This window comes from Rhodamnia argentea, chromosome 9 (genome assembly GCF_020921035.1).
Source record: "Rhodamnia argentea isolate NSW1041297 chromosome 9, ASM2092103v1, whole genome shotgun sequence".
In the NCBI taxonomy this organism is placed as follows: domain Eukaryota; kingdom Viridiplantae; phylum Streptophyta; class Magnoliopsida; order Myrtales; family Myrtaceae; genus Rhodamnia; species Rhodamnia argentea.
In genome coordinates, this window is record NC_063158.1 from 2,512,584 (window position 1) to 2,533,263 (window position 20,680).

At 39.9% G+C, this 20,680-nt stretch overlaps 2 protein-coding genes across 3 annotated transcripts; both read right to left on the reverse strand.

The window, feature by feature from the left end:
- Positions 1–1,407: 1,407 nt before the first annotated feature.
- LOC115756100 (glutamate--cysteine ligase, chloroplastic) lies at positions 1,408–8,443 on the reverse strand. 2 transcript variants are annotated; one of them, XM_030695782.2, is made up of 16 exons: positions 8,304–8,443; positions 7,242–7,572; positions 6,243–6,393; positions 6,015–6,122; positions 5,583–5,675; positions 4,705–4,788; positions 4,515–4,583; positions 4,367–4,437; positions 4,216–4,284; positions 3,822–3,915; positions 3,581–3,670; positions 3,412–3,492; positions 3,153–3,245; positions 2,465–2,545; positions 2,320–2,389; positions 1,408–1,791 (listed from the first exon to the last, which is right to left on the reverse strand). In XM_030695782.2, the coding sequence occupies exons 2-16, from the start codon at positions 7,562–7,564 to the stop codon at positions 1,703–1,705; spliced, it is 1,566 nt and encodes a 521-aa protein (XP_030551642.1). In that variant the 5' UTR covers positions 7,565–7,572; positions 8,304–8,443; the 3' UTR covers positions 1,408–1,702. The 2 variants fall into 2 exon arrangements, with proteins under 2 accessions (XP_030551642.1, XP_030551643.1); XM_030695783.2 differs by having other exon boundaries at positions 7,242–7,575; positions 8,213–8,407.
- Positions 8,444–18,150: 9,707 nt separating this feature from the next.
- Positions 18,151–20,443, reverse strand: LOC115756090 (5-amino-6-(5-phospho-D-ribitylamino)uracil phosphatase, chloroplastic). The gene has a single exon (XM_030695765.2). It carries the CDS (start codon positions 19,537–19,539, stop codon positions 18,394–18,396), a length of 1,146 nt encoding a protein of 381 aa, XP_030551625.1. The 5' UTR covers positions 19,540–20,443; the 3' UTR covers positions 18,151–18,393.
- Between the last annotated feature and the right edge of the window lie 237 nt (positions 20,444–20,680).

Consider the following 20,680-nt stretch of genomic DNA (forward strand, 5'->3'; position numbering starts at 1 on the left):
TGGTGGTGCCCCCAAGTTCTCCTGGCATTGTCACCTTTGCAATCCGTGAGTGTTTACATGTACAAGCGTCGATGAGATGACCAAGTTATGAGAATGCAGGAGGAATATTTTCGAGCGAAATCACCTACGAGTTATGTTTGAGGCGTAACTACTCTTTATAGGTGTAGTCAGATACTAATTCGGTAGACGTGATCTTCAATTCCGGATCGAAGCAGAACTCGAACTGTAAACTTGCTTAAAATCAAGTGAACTAGAGGAAGTTTTAACTTTTGGAATTGGGTATGATCCGTGTAGCTGCAAATGAATGAAAAGACACAAAATAACTTAGCTTACAGCGACGGAATCGAGACTAGTGCCTATTCTTCAGACACAAAATAACTTAGCTTACAGCGACGAAATCGAGACCAGTGCCTATTCTTCCTTCAAGGATTTTTTTTTTTGGGGTCGGACTTCTTTCAAGAATTAAAAGCACTGCCTTAACCATTAAACCATGAGGAGTACATTTTCTGGCGCAATACTCATCCACTGCTCATCCGATAGATGGCTGACAGACAGGTGAGGAATGTGTGCTGCTTCACCAACATTTTCAAGGGTTAAACTTATGGCAGACATGGAATGAGAAGTCCTTCAGGCAAAAGATGATTGAAGGACCAAACCAAAGGAAGTTGTCATGAGAAACTTTTATGACAAAATTTTACACCTTGACTTTATAATGTGTGGCTGCTACGCTTCAAGGCTGCAAATAGAAGCCAACCAGAAGATAGGCACAGACGCTTTATCCAAAGACTTGACAGGTCGGTGCCCAGCTCAAACTCTCGTTGTGCAAAGAGTTAAGTACAGAAGATCCTCCAAACCGGGATCAACTGATCCCCCTCTCTTTAATCATTTAAAGGGGGAAAAACAGAACAAAAGACAAATGAAGATTGTCCACATAAACGTCAGTTGTGCCATGTAGGACTCCCGCCACTCACGTCAACGATTTTCAATCAAAATTGGTTGAATGGACTGAATTAACAAAACGTAAAAATATTTAAAACTCAATTGGCAAAATCAAAAGATTTAGAATTGAATTGACAAAAATACAATTAAATTAAGATTTTTTGAACAATTTTCCCTTTGCTCTGCATAACACAACTCCATCACCAAGTGGCTAAACAGCTCATCGCATATACGTGCAAATTGTCTGAATGAGGAACTCTTTGACAACAATGTCTTTGCACACAAACATGATAAAGGTAGGGATCAACAAAAAGCCTTTGCATGGCTAAACTCTTGAGATACCTTTTAGTTAAGGCTAGGCACATTAATTAAATTGTGTATATGAGATTAATACATTAAGAGTATTAATATACGCTTATGGATATGAATTGTAGAGATTACTCCACGAGAGACAATGAAATAAGAAGGTTGACCATATAGCGCTGCTTCACTAAAAATTTCTGAAGTTCGAATTCAGTTGTTCACCCGGATTAGTATCATTTAGGGGATACAATCATTGATCTTGAAAAGAAAAGAAGATCAATGGAAACAGCATGAGAAGCCTCATGAGAAACTTTTTAGATGATAACTTATTTCGCTAATTGCTACATTAAAGACTACAAATAAAAGGCCAATCAGAAGATAATCGCATAAGGTTGAATCCAAAGGACTAGATACGAGCTTTGCACAACCTAAACCCCGCCTGCAGTAGCTATCTAAAACTTCAGTACAATAGCTCCTCGAAAACGGGATTGACTGATTGACCCCATTTTCCATTGTACATCTCCAAAAGCTTCTCTGCTGGCGTCACCCCTGTGCATTAAACAATCCTCCACTGTCAGTCGCAAAGCCAGTGGTCGTCTAGGCCTGTCAACCCTTAAGGGACCACGGCAACAATTGAGGGCCAACCAACTTTAGCCCATTTGATTAGACAGCTAGAGTCGAGATGTATGACTGATCACATGGTTTAGCGAAAGAAGAAAGCAAACAAATTTGATCTTTGCCAGATTTGATCTATAACAGCTAGAAAACAATTGTTACAGAAATGGATGTATAGAGTCCCGCACTTAAGGGTGAATAACAGTCACTTCACATGCAATGACACAAGACATAAGTCCGGGGCCAACTTATCATTGTATTCGGCCAGTCCACAGGTGGCTTAAGTATCCCGAAAGGTAAAAGATGCACAAGCATAGTCGACATTTGGGAGAACCAATCGGGTGAATCTAACCGACACAAGAGTGCATGTGTATGCATGCAAATCTTTTTCTTGCTAAGCACATGCATGCAAATATCCAAGTACATTACATGGCACGAGCATACGACGGATAAGAAAGTCACCTGTTCTCACCACCTCTTTCACCTCATTCAAGAATCCTGACTCCTTAAAGCCTCGTCTCTCCAAGCCATCCTGTAGAGAACAAATTATGCATCAGGTGGCAAATGATACAGCACTAACTGAGCACCAAGAAGTGCACAAAGATACCTTTGCCAACTGCACAACATATTCGGCAAGATGCCTCAAGTACCCATCTCGAAAAGGAGTTTTTAAACCAGTCTTTGGGACCTGTTAAATGAATATCAAGACAAATTTAAACACACTTATGGAACACCGTAGAAGGAGATTGGAAGTCATCATGAAAACTTGGATATAAAGGCGGGACACCTAGTTATTTGAAGGGAATCAAGAGTCGGAGTTAAAACTTGGATACTAAGTTATTTGCATTTCATCATGTAATTTGAGGACAGGCAATGCAGGCCCATACAGTGAATATTGTGCTAAAAGTAAAAATACCACCAAAACAGGGCTAGTATGACAAACAAAGAGAACAGGTGAATGGATAGGCTGACATCCTGCTGTCAGAAGAGAAATGATGCCACAGTTGCAGCCAGCGCAAGAAAAGATTTGACTCCTAAATCCTAGCAGTTTACTCCACTATAATTTCTGCATAGGCAGTGGCAAGACAAAAAGAGAAGCAAGTTCCTAAATTCAGACAGATCACTGGCAAAACATGCTTAAGTAAGGTCTACCCCACTTTACTATCAGAACATGCACCTCGTTGCCAGATTATTTTCCCTTTTAACTCCTGTCTGACATTCATAGATGAAGCAAGCTAAAGCTGGTGCCCAAGTACGCTCGTCCAATGGCAAGGATAAGCAGGACACCATGTTACCTTATTTCTCAACATCTGCCTTTCTTCTGGGGTCCAGTCTGCAATCATGTCTAGGACATTCTGCAGTGAAACTTCATCATATAGCAGGCCCACCTGGTAGAACAACAGAAATAAACATTATATGGCACAGATAGATTCCAGAAGCTCGAAATATGACATCTCAGACTGCTGATCAATACATATTAATCCTATCGGACGTTCATTATTGGTTATGCACCAAATGCACGGCCAGAGCAATCAAATCAATGTGTAAACCTACCCAAAAAGCTGGCAGGGCACATAACCTCCTCCAAGGTCCTCCATCAGCGCCTCTCATCTCTAAATATCTCTTCAACCTGACCTGAATAAAATAAGTAACAGGGATGCTTCACTATCTGGTATTCAGGGAAGAGAAAATTGAAGCATGCGGTTGGAATGTTTATTGTAACCTCAGGAAATATTGTTGTTAAATGGTTCTCCCAGTCATTCAGAGTTGGAAGTTCACCCGGAATACAAGGGAGTTTACCCACCAAAAAGTCCTGCAATCATGTAATCCAATTAAAACTAGTTGGAACTAGAAGCAGGCTATGGTTTACACTAAGAAGGAAAAAGGAGCAGTGGGGGCGGGGGCAGGGGGGAATTCGATGAAGAAAGCTTCAAGTTACTAGACTAATAGGGCTAGATTGAAACCCGGAATGACATCCCAGAACAGTCTATATACTTCTTCTTCCGGTAGACAAAATACATCGGAACATCAAGAGCATAATCTACATACTGCTCAAACCTGCACCAAGTATGACAAAAATTACTACTGGTTGTTAACTTATTAAAACGTGATTATAAAAGTTGCCTATAGCTCTTGATTGAGTAATATAAGGTCAGATCAACAGTCATCATAAATCGCAAGGTCTTCATTTCAAAACCAAATAATTTATATCAAAAGATGGGATTAAAAGAAAAAGCAATAAATGTATATGGATGAATGAAGTTCTTATTCCTCCACAACAATATTCCTCCACAACAATAAAAGAAAAATAATTCTCCTGATTTTTCCACAAGGTAAATTAAAGAAAGATAAACTTACCCAAAGGAGTCATCAAAAACAAAGGGAAGCATTCCAGCCCGGTTATTATCCGTATCGGTCCAAATTTGACTGTTTAAAGAATACAAACAACTTAGAAACTTTTTAAAGAAGTCAGCGAGGAAATGAACAATGGTCGGTGACTGTTTTGGACCTTCTCATGCTAAGAAAACCATTTGGTTTTCCTTCAGTGAAAGGTGAATTTGCAAACAGAGCTGTTGCTATCTGTTATTTACGCAGCTGGTCAGTAATGTTACATTAAAGAAATTCTGGAACACGAATCAAGTATTAACAATTCTCACAGGCTGCAAAGCAAGACCAGCTCGAAATTTTCTGATCATATCGGCTTCAGAACTGAAGTCCAGATTGACCTAAAGAGGATAAATTACGAAAAACAGAAGTTAAACTTTGACTAAATTGGAAGCTATTAAACAAGTGAAAGAGCAGACTTCAAAATTTTGATCGGAAAAAGTTACGCAGAAATTATCTCACCTGAACCGTGCATGTCCTGAACATCATATCAAGACCAAGGGAGCCAACCTTGGGCATGTAATTCCTCATAATCTCATATCTTCCCTGAGCCAAATATTTTGTCAGTATGCAACTAGTAGAAGTGTTCCTATAGAAATGGCAGCACACGGAGAAGTAATATCCTTGGCTTCTAGATTCCAGCTACTTAAAATGAATGATGTTGATGAAGAAGAAGATTTCAAGATGTTCAAGTGAAGGCAGGAAATGCAAAAACGAAACCAATAAAAGACAAAAGAATACCATTGAGTTATATGACCAGCAGAAAATGGTCATAGGGCCCCCACCCACACACAACCTTGTACTACACACCGTAAATTGCAGCATATGTGGTAGACTTGGCTCTTGCGTAAAATTTTCAAGAATCTTCTATAGAGAGATATTGTCATTTCTAAATTGCTAGTATTCCTCTCATGATGCTCATAATAAGGCTCGATAGATGCTTATCTTCATATTTTACTGGAAAAGGAGACACATGTATCTCATATGCTCCGAAGGTTTCCATGAGAAGAAGTCACACACGCATCATCAACCTATGGACAAAACTAAGCAAACAAGCAAATCAAAAAGTTGAAACATATTTTTTTTTTAAAATGCCATGCCATTGTGATTCTATCCTTTGATATAACAAGGCATCCAACTAATGACCATTGACCATTTAAAGAATCACATGTCCAACCCAATATTGTAGAACCATTAGTGGTGATGATGAACTGAAAAAGTAATTATCAATTTACAATCCTATAAAAATAAAAATAAATCATAAATTTAATGAAGAGGCCTATTTTAGCTAGATCCTTTCCCTTCTTAAGCTATACAAACATCTAAAAGCCCATTAATACCTTTGGCATCACAGGTATATCTTTGAGTCCCCATTTAGGCTGAAAGCCGATCCCCAAGAAACCTATTCCCATCTCTTCTGCAACAGCTTTTACCTGCAATAAATATGGTAAAAAGAGAACTTGACTCCACCTAGATGCTGTAAATAAGAAAGAACAGCATGATGTAGCCATTTCCTTTTCCAGAATTTAATGCTCATATGAAGTAACACAGACATCTGCATCCGAGACGGGAGTTAAATATAAGAAGGTAGATGAAGATGAGAACAGAAACTGTCTCCTTAAATTAAGACCATGAGAGACCTCAACCATCACAAGGAAGTTGTAGAGCTGAAAAAATGGCTCCTCAAGAATATTGGTTTGAAAGCTTGTGCTACGTCAAAGAAAAGTTTATCATAGGCTAATCCAGTACACAATCTTCTCATATCTGCTAACCTGGTAAAGGTGCGAATTAACTTCAGCACAAGTTTGATGCAGAGTTTCAAGAGGTGCGCCACTAAGCTCAAATTGACCACCAGGCTCCAAGGATATACTTTGCTTTCCCTGGCCCAAATTTTTTCACAAACAGTACCATTCAATTACATGATATGACCATATAAAGTAAACCTTAACTGAACAATCAACATATACTCTTTTTATTTTCAGTTCAGGTAGGAAAAGTACCTGTTTTAGCCCTATTATGTAGTCACCTTCCATTACTTTTTCCCAGTCAAATCTTTCGGAAATACCATAAAGCAACTCCGAAATTTGTTCATACTTCATAGGACGTAAAGTTTGAATCTCAAAGCCAAATTTCTCATGTTCGGTTCCTATTCTGCAGTTAAACATGATTAAGTTGCATGCCCAGGCAAAAAAGTCACAGATTATGACAAGCCAATTTAGATAAAGCAAAAAAAATTATCCTTCAAAAAACTTAAATGCTAATATTATGATCTTCGAAGCAATTAACGAGAAGAACCTGAAGCAAGAAAAAAAAATCAAAACATTGACATTCAGGACCCATAATTATAAAAAGTTTCTATCTGAACAGAAGTGGAGTCAAAGGCTACATGGTAGGACTTCAGTTTTTCGGCCATTCAATTTTCACATGTTATTGTTATCTCTGCGTACATGCAGATAGTTCCATTGACACCTATCATGGAAAAGAATGGAGCATGGCAACAAGATACTGACAGAGTAAATTGGCAAATACACCACAGAAGTCAACCAACTTAACAATACAAAATGAAAACAGCACAGAATATGACGAAAGATGCTTCTCTTTTGAGGTGATTATTGGAAGATGAGTTCTTTGAAGGGAAAAGCACAAGTCAGGTTTATCTTTCCACATTCTGGACCACGACTCTGGTCTCAAGTTAAAACATACTCAGCAAAGTTAGGGGATAAAGGAGTAATATAGAATAAGGAGAGTTAAGATGATAACTGATCAAACTACTGCCTGGAACACAGTAATAATACAAGCGAAAGGAAAGAAGTTGAAACAGTCGTAGGAGATCGCATCACCTCAAGAGAAAACCTAAATCAGTACAATTAAACTTTCAAAGCTACCAATATCTGCCAAAAGAATAACAACAAGGAACCAGAACCTTTTACCAGCGTCTTAACATGAAATAAATAGCATAACCTTAAAGAGCACTCATTGTGATGAGACAGGAACTCTACCTCCATTTTTCCTTGGGCTTGCACCCAGAGGCAAGATATCCTACGAGATCCTCTTTGGTTAGTGGGTCTGTTTCAACTGCTACATCTTCTGTGGGAGGACTAGCAGCAACTATTACCTGACGTCTCCTCTTGCAGCTCCCCAACACATCATCTATATGCAGCGAGTGTGCAATCTTTGACGAAAAACACGAGGAGGAAGAAAAATTGAGGCAGTTTATTTTCGTTCTGGCTGTCTCGACATTAAAAACCAGGTTGTAACCCGATCTGCTCATTATCTCATTCCCGAGTTTGCATGAGGGACTGGTATTGGATATGAGTGCCATGGTTTTGCCTGTAGAGGTACAGTTATTTCGCCATGTTAGAAAGAAGCGAAATTGATAACCTCACCACTAACAAAATTTTCAGCACAAGCAATTCTGTCGGTCCATATACACAGAAGCTATTTAAAATAAATTCCAAACCACAAGATGGAAATCGACTAATTTTTCAAAACTTGATGAGAAAAGATGAGATACGACATCTTCGACCGATCGAGGCACTAGCAAGACATGCATTGACATTAGAGCATGAGATAATTTTGCGCAATCGAACTTCAGATTTGCTTCCTGGTTCTCTCTTTTATCATTAACATTGACCGCCCCCAGTGAGAAGCCACATCCCCTTCATACTGACATTTCAATTAAACAACCACGGTTCAAACCGAGCAGCATCACACAAGTACACTCAAGTTTGTCAAAAACTTATCTTACCTCGTGCTTCCCTCGTGGCTCCTCTATAAAATCACTAAACTACAACCGACGATCATTCCGATGTTGAGAACTCGAGGAAGCTACACACATGCACCGTCCCCAAGAAATTCATCTCACAAACACAATAACAACGACGACAGCAGCAGCAACTGCTACGAATTGCGAAACGGAACGAGTAGAACAAACCGCCAATCACACGCGATCGACTGAACAATCACCCCGACTCAGCGCAAACTCGCCGGAGCAGACGAGAGGAAACTCAGAAAACGACAGGAATTGGAGGCTGGTTCACTGCGCAGAGCGAGCAAATTACCTTGCTTTCAGCTGAGATTCCAACCTCTAGGGCTCGATTACAAGTCGAGAGAGGGAGAGAGAAAGAGACGGCGAGCGAAGTGGCAATGGTGTCGGATTGTCCATCTTCTTCAATGGCCTTCCTCATAATCCTATTTTCCCATTTTTCACAAAAAAAAAAAAAAAAAAAAGGTTAAACAAAATAAGTTTAAAAAAAAAGAAACGGTATTTTGTTTCACTTGCTCTCGATAGAAACTGGGAGGACGGGAATAAGTCGGTGCGGTCGTTACTTTGTGCTTTTCCGTGGTCCCACCATCAGGATGTGACACGTCAGCGCGCAAAGATTCTGCGAAGCGGGTGCAGCGTTGCGGTTGCGGTTGCGGGGCCCTCTCACCCTCAGTGCTCTTCTTCCCCATGGTCGATTTCATGGTGAAAGGCGCCCCGACGTATAATGATTTTGCCAAGGGATCCTTTAAAACTTAAAAGTACTTTCTAAACAATTAAATACAGAAAGATTTATAAATTTCGATGCAGACCCTCAGAAAAATGTGCTATTTCGGATCCGCTCGCTCGCTCCGACTTCGGTGCTTGCTCTATATAATCATGCGCGTGGCTCTTTTTTTGCTTCAGAAATTGGCTTATCTAAAAATAATTTTATGATCAATTGGTATTTCTTTTGTTTGTTTTCTTTCCCGATCTAATTAGTTTTAGATTTGAGTGTTCTTTTATTCCGATGTAAAATTAGATCTGGGATTTACAATGCATTTTTGTACTTTTCTCAACCTTGTTGGTATTGTTATTATCTCTATACAATGATAGTGCTGGCGATGCCCAACATAGGCGCGCACCGCCTTTTGCCAAAGCCATAATTATTGGAGAAGGAAATCTTGGCTTGTGTTCACATTGATATTGATGCAAGACTTGGTGATCGGCCGCCATAGGTAATTTTATGTTATGATAGATTCGTCTTTGTGGATTGAGTGGATTGAGCAAGTCCCAGTAGGAGGGTGTCCCAAGTTGATTTGTCTTTCGGATTTACTTGCTTTGTTTGATTTTCATTGTCTCTTGGAAGTTATGTATCTATGAACTTTTTTCAAGTGAAATGAAAATTTTTGTTCCGACAAAAAATTGACGAATGTGTCGAAGCACTCGTTAACACGACCACCTCCGTTCAATATGATTTCGTTCTTAGGGAAAACGGTGCAAATGGTCCTTAAGCTATGACTAAATATGCAATGTTGTCCATGAATTTTCAATTTGTTCAATGTGATCAATATACTTTAATCCAATGTGCAATACCATCCTTGAACTTTAATTAGTTGGAGGATATCATTGGTTATTTTTAGATAGTCTAGGGATTAGTTTAAACATTTACTAAAAGCTTATGGATCATATTGAACAATTTAAAAGTCCATGGACGGCATTACACATTATGCTAAAGTTCATTGATCACGTTAAACAAATTGAAAACTCCAAAACCACATCGCATCTTAAGCCAAAGTTCATGAATCATTTGCATTATTATCACTTTTCTCGTCACTGACGATGATTTCTTTACCCGGTTGCCATAAAAATTAGTACACCAATTAGTATTATTTCGGAGGTTTCTTTTTCCTCGTTTGTCCCTGGATAAGATAAGCAAAGAAATCTGTTCTCGTCGGCTTCGAAACGTGAATGTTTTCTCATGTAGATCTAGAATTTGCAAGTAAGAGATGGTTTTACTTTTTATTGCTCTTGCGTCGACCTCAAAATTCACTCACCAACCTCAAAATGAAATTGTATTCTTCATTCGTCAATAAAAAGTGGTATCGAGGCATTGGCGCAGATCTTTCGTTTCAATTGGAGGTTTCCAGGAAACCTTCGACGTATTGGACTGTCCAATATTTAGTGCATAGGTCAACATAAGTTACCCTTTTTTTTTGCTCGTTGCGTGTCTGAATTTATGTTAAATTTTACAGCAGGCACCTAGGAATTTGTTGCGTGACTGATATGAACATTGAGACAATAAGATTCGAAGAAAGAATAATCATGAGAATTATATTAGAAACGAAACATAAGATGGATCTTGTCATTCTTTTTTCTTTTCTTTTTTTGGTCATGGGATCTTGTCATTTAGGCACACAGTTTCGAAACACTTTGCTAACCAAAAATCACGAAGCTCGAGGATCGATAAAAGAGCGAACGCCGAAAATGCTAAGAACTCTTATTAAAATTTGTAAATCGAGCATTTAGCTACCAAATTGCAAGCAAATGTATATATACATATTATATCACCTAGCCTCTGTTTTTTGCGAAAAATAGATGATTTGAAAAATATTATCATAAAATTAATTGATTATATTGTTAAAAAAATGTTCTTATCACCACCGATGACGATAATATCTGCTAAATATTTTTATGAAACATGAAAACATGTTTGATCATGTACTTTTATAATCAATATAAGTGATCATTTGCAAGAAAATCATTTCATTTTTTTTTTCTCATCATCATCGATCGATTCGAGGAATTCCTGTAAGGAGTTCGTGTATAATTTGATAATTGCGATGGCGTGCACGTTGTCACAAGGGCAAGTAGAATCGAAGTTGCATTCATCAACTCTGCCTGGCGCCTGCATGCGACCGCGACGGCTGGCCAAACAAATTAGAGATTCATGGCCTTTCCTCCTCTTTTTCAGAATTTTCCTTTCTCTTTTCGAGTATTATTCATATCAAATTTGCAATCTGGGACAACATTATATGATGTTGGCGCAGCCGCTAGAGTCCAAACGATAGTGTCGTGTCACAAAATAATGTAACGCATCAATCATTTCTTTCCACCTTCTTTGTTTCCTCCACGGAACAGAGTCGATTTTCTTGTTAGCCAAAAGAAAAAAAAACACACACACATTTGGACATCTTTCCGGATGCAATCCATCACTCATAAGAGAGTACAATATTAGGATCGCGACATCTTGACGGTTCACCAAAAGCTCCGCGGATACTTAATGACAAATGCGATGCTTAAGTTAGTAAGCGGTCAATATAAGGTAAGGTAAGATAGCTATTGATGTTGCCTCATCGAGACTTTCTGAAGTGCTCGGATAGACATGGATCCAATAGGCGTACATAGGAAGGAAAAAAAAACAAAATCTGCGCAACAGCACGGGAATTTGGTTAAATTTTCCTTCCCATTCGGAGAGCTCATGCAAGTTATGACGTGGCCAAATAGGTTTTTCATTTGTAGTCGTTTTAGGCTTTGAGCCATCGGTTAGGTGTGTAGTATTTTCAGCTTCATTGTAGGTTTTCGTATGTTCCAACCTTCTTTCTGAAAAAAAAAAAAAAAAAGCCTTCTTTTACAATTTAAAAATGTTTTCAGATTTTTTGTTTCATGTCACCTACTGTTAGCGGAGTATTTGTTCGACCAATTTGATGTTTCAAATGCTTCTCGTCATAATTTTACGGAATAATAGAGAAGAGATATCTTGCTGGGGAAATTTGATTACTAGTGATGATATGGAGTAGTAGTTAAATATCTTTTTAAAGTACTATTTGCCCACTATTGTTGCTGCCAGGTTTAGAACAAATATACCTCTAGGATACACACCGAAGCCGAAGAGAAACGAGTTCGGCAATCAGTCAATTTCTCTATTGAAATTTGACTTTGAATGTGTTATCAAAGTCGCGTGTACGGAAATTGAAAAGAGAAAAAGAGAGGTGCAGATAAGAACATGTTATCTTTTTCGCATCCATGTCCGTTAAATCGCTTTTCGACGTATGGAATTTTCATTTCATGAGTTTCTTTCAAGCATAGAGCACGGTGGACTGAGACCTGGCGGCTCGGCGATGCGGGGGGGCGGTTTCGCGGAGCTCACTCTCGCCGGCAGCTGCGTTGGACAAAGTTGTGGCTGTGGTGAAAAATGGTGCGTATGCCAACTTGGGCCATTGCTTTATGCTCAGTATCAATTGCAATCCATCCCCACTTGGAATTAGATTTCTCGCATCGAACTATTCCATATAAATGCAGATGAAGACAGGTGCACTACGAGGCTGAACCGAACTTTATCTGCAAAAAGATATGGGGGTGGGGTAAATTCGCTTAAAGATGTCATTTTCCTTGGGTTTGTGAAGAATTAAATATCGTCTTTTATGGGCGCGTTCGTTTGGAAGAAAATGAAGGATTTGAAAGACATTTCAAAAAAAAAATGATCGTTTGTATCATTTGAAATAATTAGTTAATGAAAAATATTTTCACAATTGACAACTATTTGTCTATATATTTTGTTGACGATGACATTTTTTTTTATTCGTTCATTTATTTTTGTAAGTAATACAAGCGGCCGTTTTAGGAAAATATCTTCCAGATCCTTCATTTTTTGCGAAACCGAGTGCCCCCAATGTTTTGCTACTTTGGACTGATGATAAGGTGCTGTCGAATATATAAAATATAGACTTAGAGAAGGCTGTTTGTTGTGATGATGCTGATTTACAAGCACGGAGGAATGCATTTGGGTCAAACCCGTACCCCAGTAAAAAAAAAATGAGTGTTTGGGTAAATAGTCCTATATGCTTGCGTAGATCTGAATGTATTATGTACCCACATGAATGTTGCTGAAGCTTCTCATTGAAGATGGGAAATTAATATGTAATGACTAGAACCGTTGCGTTTGGGGCCATATAACTAGAATCGCTGAATTCTCATAGATAGATCGAATCAATTAAAATTCCCAATGTCGTGAGATAAGGGCTTGGGAGAATCGGTGCCGAACGAGGACCGTTGTGCTCGCTCAACGATACCTCTAAACCCCCTTCTCCTACGCATTGGAACCGCTTCCGGAGGGCTGCGAGAGATCTCATTCCTATTCATTTGGATGTTTTGCTTCTTTGCCGGTGACCATTTCGGGCTAGCAAAGTCGGGACATGACCCAAATAAGATTGCTGTAGAGAACCAAAATTGACATAACAGGGGAAAAAAGATGTAAACATTTAGCTCTTTAAGAGATGTCCCAAAGTGTTGGTACCTATTGTAAACATTTTGCTTTCAAGCTTCTGCATGCTAATTTATGTTGCGAAATGCGTCGCCGGGCGAGATGGGAGTTCCGGCGACGAGGCGGGTTTTCCTTTCTCAATTAAAAAGAAAAAAAAAAGCAAGACGTTCTTGTTTCAAAAAATGAATGCGGCATTGGCAATGGATCGATGAACCATGTGAGCATTTTGACAAGCATTTGTTGCTCAGTCAGAATAAATCATTTTTCAGAGTCTACAGTTCGAGCGTTTTACAAACAATCAAAGCTTTTCTCTCAAAGACTATCTTCTTACAAAACAGACGGAGCCCAATATCGTAAGGTTCTTCTGTCTGAGAGAGAGAGAGAGAGAGATTAAAACTACAAATCCAGTCAGATTTTATTAAATTCTAGGTAATCAACCAAAAAATTATCAATACTCGGTAACTCCATTCGATATTGAGATCCGTCAGTATAGAAGAACTTATTAAATCACTATATCTCAGATAAATAATCAAGGTATATCTTTACATCCGTGGCATGCCGTCTCATCGCGTACAACATGATGACATCCTGTGCATCTCAAGGCGCAATCTCAAGCCTAATCTCACAATTAAATCAGAGCTCAAACAGTAAAATTAATTGAGTGACGACAAATGATATGTAATTATGCCCGCACGCACACGAGCCTGCGGTGAACTTCTCCGTTGATTGTGTTTCGCTTTGCTAAGACTTACATCTGGGCCCCATGTTTAATAATTGCGTGTCACGCGTTCAAGGTTCGGCCAAATTTGGTTAAATAAAATATGTCATTATTTAAGATCTTTCCCAATCACATTTGGAATGCATCACTGAGTCATAGAATTTTCTAATCATCTAAATTATTGCGACCTGATTTCCAACCAATTAAATATCGTGGTTGTTCGTTCGGTCTAATTCTTGAAAGTTCGTGATCCTAACACTATTGTTGAAAATCGGATCATGTTTTTGAAATAATTGGCTCAAGAGCTTTTTTTTAGGTGCAAAAATCGAGTCAATGAAATGTCGAAAAATTCAAGGCCTCCAATGGCCACGGGAGCTGCCAACGCAATAGAAACCATCGCTCGCCATGTTTTGGGTTTTGCATTTTCACAGATGGATATCGAGCAGCTTGTATTAGGTCCATTTTTTTTTTTTTTCCATTCCTAGGAAGATAAATGATAGATTATTGTCCAAATCGAAGAAATGAAAGTTATTGAGATTCAACGTGTATAGTACGAAAATATAAAGTACGAGACGATTTCATTGATGAGAGCCCTTTGACAGATACAACAAAGTTTTGATTTCGTGTTGAAAAGCAAGCATAGTACAGTCAAGCACGACTCTCGATTCTTGGGTGTCCTGAATGTCTTTGTTAGACGCCAATTAGTGTCCGGCAACATTGGTAGCCACACGACGACATATGGGTGCCCCATTGAGGTGGCGAGAACCTCGATTGTCCTTCCACTGGCTTTTCTTCAATTGCCCATCGCTAGCTACGTCTTCATCGAACATGTGCTCCCCCATGTCAGCATTGATCGCCAGTGCCGTGCCGGCCCTTTTTGCAATCCAGCTCTCTCTCTCGAAGCTCGCCCGCCTCTTCCTCCTACCCCAAATCTATTCGCGTTCCCATACATGCTCCCTTAAAATCCTCTCGCCAATACTCTCTTATCTTTCCCCAGGAGTGTCCGCAAAAGCGACTATCGTCCTCACCGGTCCTCTATACCAGGCTCTCACCCAAAGTGTAAGAAGAGTCTAAATCTTGTTGCATCGATGCTGAGAAGAGAGGTTCATACGTGAACATAGACTGTTCACATGTCATATTTATTGGTATCTTCTCAATGTACAATCATTTAAGCTGCTGAGTGATTTTGGAGAAAAGACGCTATCAGCACACCCTCTGCCTTGATTGGAGTGGCGGTGGAGGCGGAGAAGACTCCATTTCACCAAAATAGAGAGCGAGCTGGGTCCAGCGGGGGGCTGAAGGGGCCTGTTGGAGAGGATTCTCTTTTGGAAACACCGAGAAAAGAGAGGTACGTGGAGATATAATGACTTGGATATATGAAATGGAGATTGGTTACGGTTGAGAAAAAAAAAATGCAAATCCACAAAACCCATATAGAGCCATTTAGGGTTTCATATTTTCCTTTTGTCCCTTCTCAAATTATCGAATTAAGTTAAAAATAGAAGTGTCCGTCTACAATAAAATTTTGAAGAAATTCGAGTTTTTGTCCTTCTATTTCCGGTGAACTAATCTTTCCAACATACCAATTACTCGATTTTTGCACCTACAAAAAGCTCGTGGCCCAACATTTTTCAATTCATCAAATTTGGCAAACTTTGACCGAGCATAATTTTTCCGCTCGATGCGACTCGATTTTTACATCTACAGTTAATATATTCTAGCTGGCCCATAACTCGATTGGTGATATGTTGGTATATAAGGCATCTTCGTATACCCAAAGGATGGTGCGTCTATCTCCAGAAAAAGAAAAAAAAAGTTTCAAAACTCGATTGGTTACGGTGGGGTATTGTATAAAATTTAAGTTATTAAATAGTTGAATTTATTTTTGAAGCTTTAAAAGTGGAAACAATGGAAAGTATGGACTAAAATTAGAATTTTTTCTCATTGTCTTCAATTAAGAACCGCAAAATATCCAAAGAGGTGCATTGCGCAACATCCCATCGAGCATGACAAGTATGTAAGACATGCAAATTGAACATGCCTGTTAATCAGGCCGAGCCGAATTATCAAGTTCTTCGTCATGCGTCATGGTTATTTGAAGCCCAAATTTACACACTCGAGAACGATCGGTGTCTTTGTCAACCATTCTCGACCAAATTTGGCCGGATAAACCGAACCGGAAAATATTACAAAAGGTGTAGGACTAAATTGACAAAAGTAAAATGATTGAGGAAAATTACCAAAAAAGGTCATAAACTTATTGTAAATGAGAAAAATTACCAAAAAAACTTATTTTTACTACATTATATCAATTTAGTTCTAAATCTTTCAATTATGTCGATTTAGTCATAAACCTGTTTATGTTTTGCCAATTGAGTTCGCTTGACCAATTTTGATAGAAATCGCTAACGTGGACATCGGCCGACACTGGCGTGGACATTTTTTTATAATAATTAGGATTAATAACGCAAAAAATTTCAAATGGGTACACATGTAACAAATTTACCACGGATTAATTTTTTTACCATAAAAATCCCAAGCTAGTACATCAATGACAAATTTACCATTCGTTCATTTTTGTTAAATTTTACAGTCAAATTGCTAAGTTAAATGACACGTGGCAATTGACGGATGTATAATTTGGAGTTTTTATCCTCCTTTTATCACAAGTGTACCGGTTTAGAGTTTTTTGTGATATTAACTCAACTTAACGGAAACTAACGGAGTGCGAATTTGTCACAAATGTACCGGTTTATGATTTTTTGGGGTAATTTGGAATATATTTATCACAAGTGCACCAATTTGGCCTTTTTTACAGTCAAAAAATTAATTTGTAATAAATTTACCACGGGTATACCGGTTTGAAGTTTTTCGTGGTATTAATCCATAATTTAATATTTTTTATTTTTTTCTTCTCTTTTCCTCTCTTTACTTTTTTTGAATTTCTTGAAGCTAGCAAAGGTCGTTGGCCAACCCTCGCCGGCCATAGGCGAGGGCCGCAGTGCCCTCACTTTGGTCTGCGAGTGCATTAGACAAGGACGTTTTGGCCCTCGCATGTGGCCGGCAACCCCAACCGGTCTCAATCCCACAAAAAAAAATGTAAAGAGAAGAAAAGAAAAAGAAAACAAAAATGTTCACATGAGCATTGGTTATCATACAGTCATGCCATGTAAGATGACCCGCTTTCACGCCAGCGATTTCTATGCAAAATTAGCAAAATGAACTCAATTGGAAGAACCCGAAAGTTTAGGACTAAATTAACATTTAGAACTGAATTGTTACGAATACAACAGGTTTAAAACTTTTTTGTTAATGGTACCGTGTCGGAAGGAAGCTAAGAAGATTCTTAGATGTGAAGAACCAACTTTGTCTTGCTGATGAGAATACCAATACTGGGTTTCCAGTTTTTCCCCTTTGGGTAACATGATTACTAAAACCTTCAACTTGACTAAACTCGAATCTCTACGGATTTGCGTGCACTAGCACGTCTGCACGCATCACATAAGGCTCCTCCACTCACGGGGTAGGGCAGCAAACTGATCTTCGAGATTACTCTTAAGCTAGAGACGTCTTCAAGATGCTAGTCGGCCGACCATGCTTTGACTGTTTACCAGAATCTCAAGAGACGTGGAAACCCAGTGAGGTCGTCCCAGTCTTAATGATGCGGAACCGACGTGGCAGAGACTTGCCCACATCACTTCGAACTCGATAAAGGTCTCTGTGATGTAGAGAAGATGGTTGTTCGTGCTTAATGTGTAATTTGGTATTGCTTTTGGTTTGTAAGTCTACGTAAAATCTTGAGAACTGACAAATCTGAAGCAACAAGCCAGAGAGGGCATAATTTCTTTCCTCTCATTTTTGCTTGGAAAATGACTGCATGGGTAGCTGGTGGAGGCAGGAGGAAGAGATGGTGCTGGAATGAGAGATGCTATGCTATTTGCAGAAGGAAGATCATTCCAAATTTCTAGTGATTAGTCATCCTCAGTGAAATTATGAACTGAACGTTGGAATAGTTTCTCCAGCATAAGTAGGAGGAAAATTGAATAGTTAGCTTGTCAATTTGTCGCATGTAAGTTATGTCAGGAACACATACCAATTGCAAGATACTTTGTAAAATCAAAGCAAGTCATAATAGGTTAGACCATCCAAAGGACCAAATAATGTCAGCGAGAGGTTCACATATTCTTGAATCAGAACAAGTGGGTAACGAGTAGTTTTAAATAGCTACAGAGCATTGTACATATAATCACAGTATAGTACATGATAACATGAAAAGTCAGTCCAATGCAGACCAACTTTTCTTTTCTATTTTCTGTTTCTTCCCCCCCTCCCTATCTTATCCATGGGCTATCATGGGATGGCCATCATCAAGAATTAGAAACGTGATATATATTTATATATAGATATTACTGTACATTCAATTGAAGTTTACCAGAAATTATCATCGACGGTTGCCAGGGATGACCTATCGGGGTCGCTTTCTACCTCTTCCTCCATCTCCAGCTCCAGCTCCCTCGAACCGAACTCGGCCAATTCAGTATCAGCAAGGTTCTTCAGATCAACCACTGAGAGCTCGTCTAAGTGCCTGACCACCAGATCTGCAGCCCCCAGCTCGTACACAGGATGCTTACTAGCAACAGCCACGCACTTCATCCGTGCATCATGGGCAGCCTCGACCGATTGATTAGAGTTGCCAAACAGGATGCAACGGTCGGGTATGAACTGAAGAAGCTGTGCCGCATACACGAACATCTCGGGATCGGGCTTCCCCCTGTAAACATCCTCTGCAGCTACAATGGCATTGAAATACCCTTTAATACCAATGGCTCCGATCGCATTTTCGACAACCTTTTTGGGGCGGGTGGAGACCAGTGCCATCGGTATCTTGTAATGCATCAGAACATTGACAAACTCTATCGACCCATCTCGTAACCTGTAAACTCCTCCCTGTAAAGCTTGGTAAATCTCCTCCTTTCTCGAGGCCATTCTCCTCAACTCAGCCGGATCTCTCGACCAGCAAAGAACTTCGGAGATAGCTTGCTCATTCTTCATGCCTTCTATCCTCCGGAGGATAAAAGCGGGAGGATGGGACTTCCCTTCTTCTTGGGAAAGAGCCAGCCAAGCTTGCTTCTCGAAATCTGGATTGTCTTCGACTAAAACACCCTCCCATTCAAAAATGGCTCCTAACCAACCACAACCCATCCGTTCTTGTCGAAGCAATGGGTTATGCAGTGAAGGATCGTCAGCTCTATTCTCAGGCGGCCACAAGCCAGGCTTCCTGTCAACATCCAAGCCACTCTCATAATTCAAGTTCCGCGGAATTCTCTCTTCTTCCCTGTACGAATATGTCTCTTTTGTCAACTCCATGGCGAGCGCCATAATTGAAGAAACTGATGCTGCAGTGACTCTCACCCTGGGCAAGACAGAAGTGACCAACCTTCTTCCTAGGAATTTGGTTGAAGTAAACCGACACATATCAGGGGATCTCCGCCTGCAAGAGGCATACTTAACAGGAATTCCGCCATACAACACCCGATGCCCGAGAAGAGAAGTCGTAGCAACCGATTCCACCATCCCAACTCAACGAAAGTTGCTCAACACAACTGAGTCTTGGTCTCTTTAAGTTAAAAGTTTTCTCTAGCCACAGGACAATACAGCGTCCTGTTCGAGTCAAGCAAGTGACACCAAAACAGGATCGAACTTCGCAACTAGCAACCTTTCCCCAAGTCAAAACTCCTGAGTCCTGACCAACAGTTGTCCCCAAATCCACAGAACCCTAGCCGATGCTCGCTCAAAATCCAGCAACGCCACCCATATTCAACACAAATCAATCAAATACCCCATTATAAGTCTGAATAAAAATCCAAAAGGGGCAAAGAACAACACAATCTTCACACCAGAAAAAAAAAAAAACCCAACTTTACGGTCAAAGAACCATCTTTACCCTCCACTCCACGCCCAATTCAAACACAAACATACCCCCCCAAAACTCTAAACAATCGAAAAGCCAAAACTAAATCGCATATATCTCCACAGACCCAGAAGCTTCGACAGCAACAAAAGCCAAATTAACACGTGATCCTAATAAACCCCCCGCCCTGTATCCCAACAAGCTACAGCTCCGAAAGCCTCTAATTGGGACTAATTGCACTCGTGAGCTACCAATTGGACACCGAAACTACCGGAACAGGCAATTTACAGAGAGATTCGATTGCTCTGTACACTGTATATACACGCAGGTCCCGGAGGGGCAAGAACAGGTAGAAGAGGAAAGAGGACGCAGGAACCTGGGCGAGAGAGAGGGAGAGAGATTAGATATTCACCGCAGCCGGAGGAGATCGGAGGGGCTGAGATGCGTGGCCGAGAGAGAGAGAGAGAGAGAGGGAGGGGGTTAGAATCTTGGATAGAGGATGGGAGGATGAATCTTTCACGTTTTCTGGTGCAGAAACAGGGCAGGGAGTGTCGCAGCTTCCAGCTTGTGGTTTATAATTAGGCGACGAGCGCGAGGGAGAGAGAGAGAGAGACTTGCCGGCGAAGCAAACGCACACGTGTCGGTGGACGGGTAAAGTCTGTTGCTTCCTTTTGATCTCTCGATTCCGAGAAAGGGAATTTTTTTGCCGAGGGACAAACGGTAAACAGCAAAAGGAAGCACCCACAAAAGGAATTGGGACACCTCTAGTATAACTGAGTTCTTAAACTTGCCGCCAAACTAAAA

Excerpts from the sequence above, each read along its gene's own strand:
- LOC115756090 (XM_030695765.2), bottom strand. The coding sequence starts at position 19,539 with ATGGTGGAATCGGTTGCTACGACTTCTCTTCTCGGGCATCGGGTGTTG.
- LOC115756100 (XM_030695782.2), bottom strand. The coding sequence starts at position 7,564 with ATGGCACTCATATCCAATACCAGTCCCTCATGCAAACTCGGGAATGAG. Across the intron at positions 4,285-4,366 it reads GGTTTTCTTAGCATGAGAAG|TCAAATTTGGACCGATACGG; the intron begins GTCCAAAACAGT and ends TTCTTTAAACAG. Across the intron at positions 3,246-3,411 it reads GTGCCCTGCCAGCTTTTTGG|GTGGGCCTGCTATATGATGA; the intron begins GTAGGTTTACAC and ends TTGTTCTACCAG.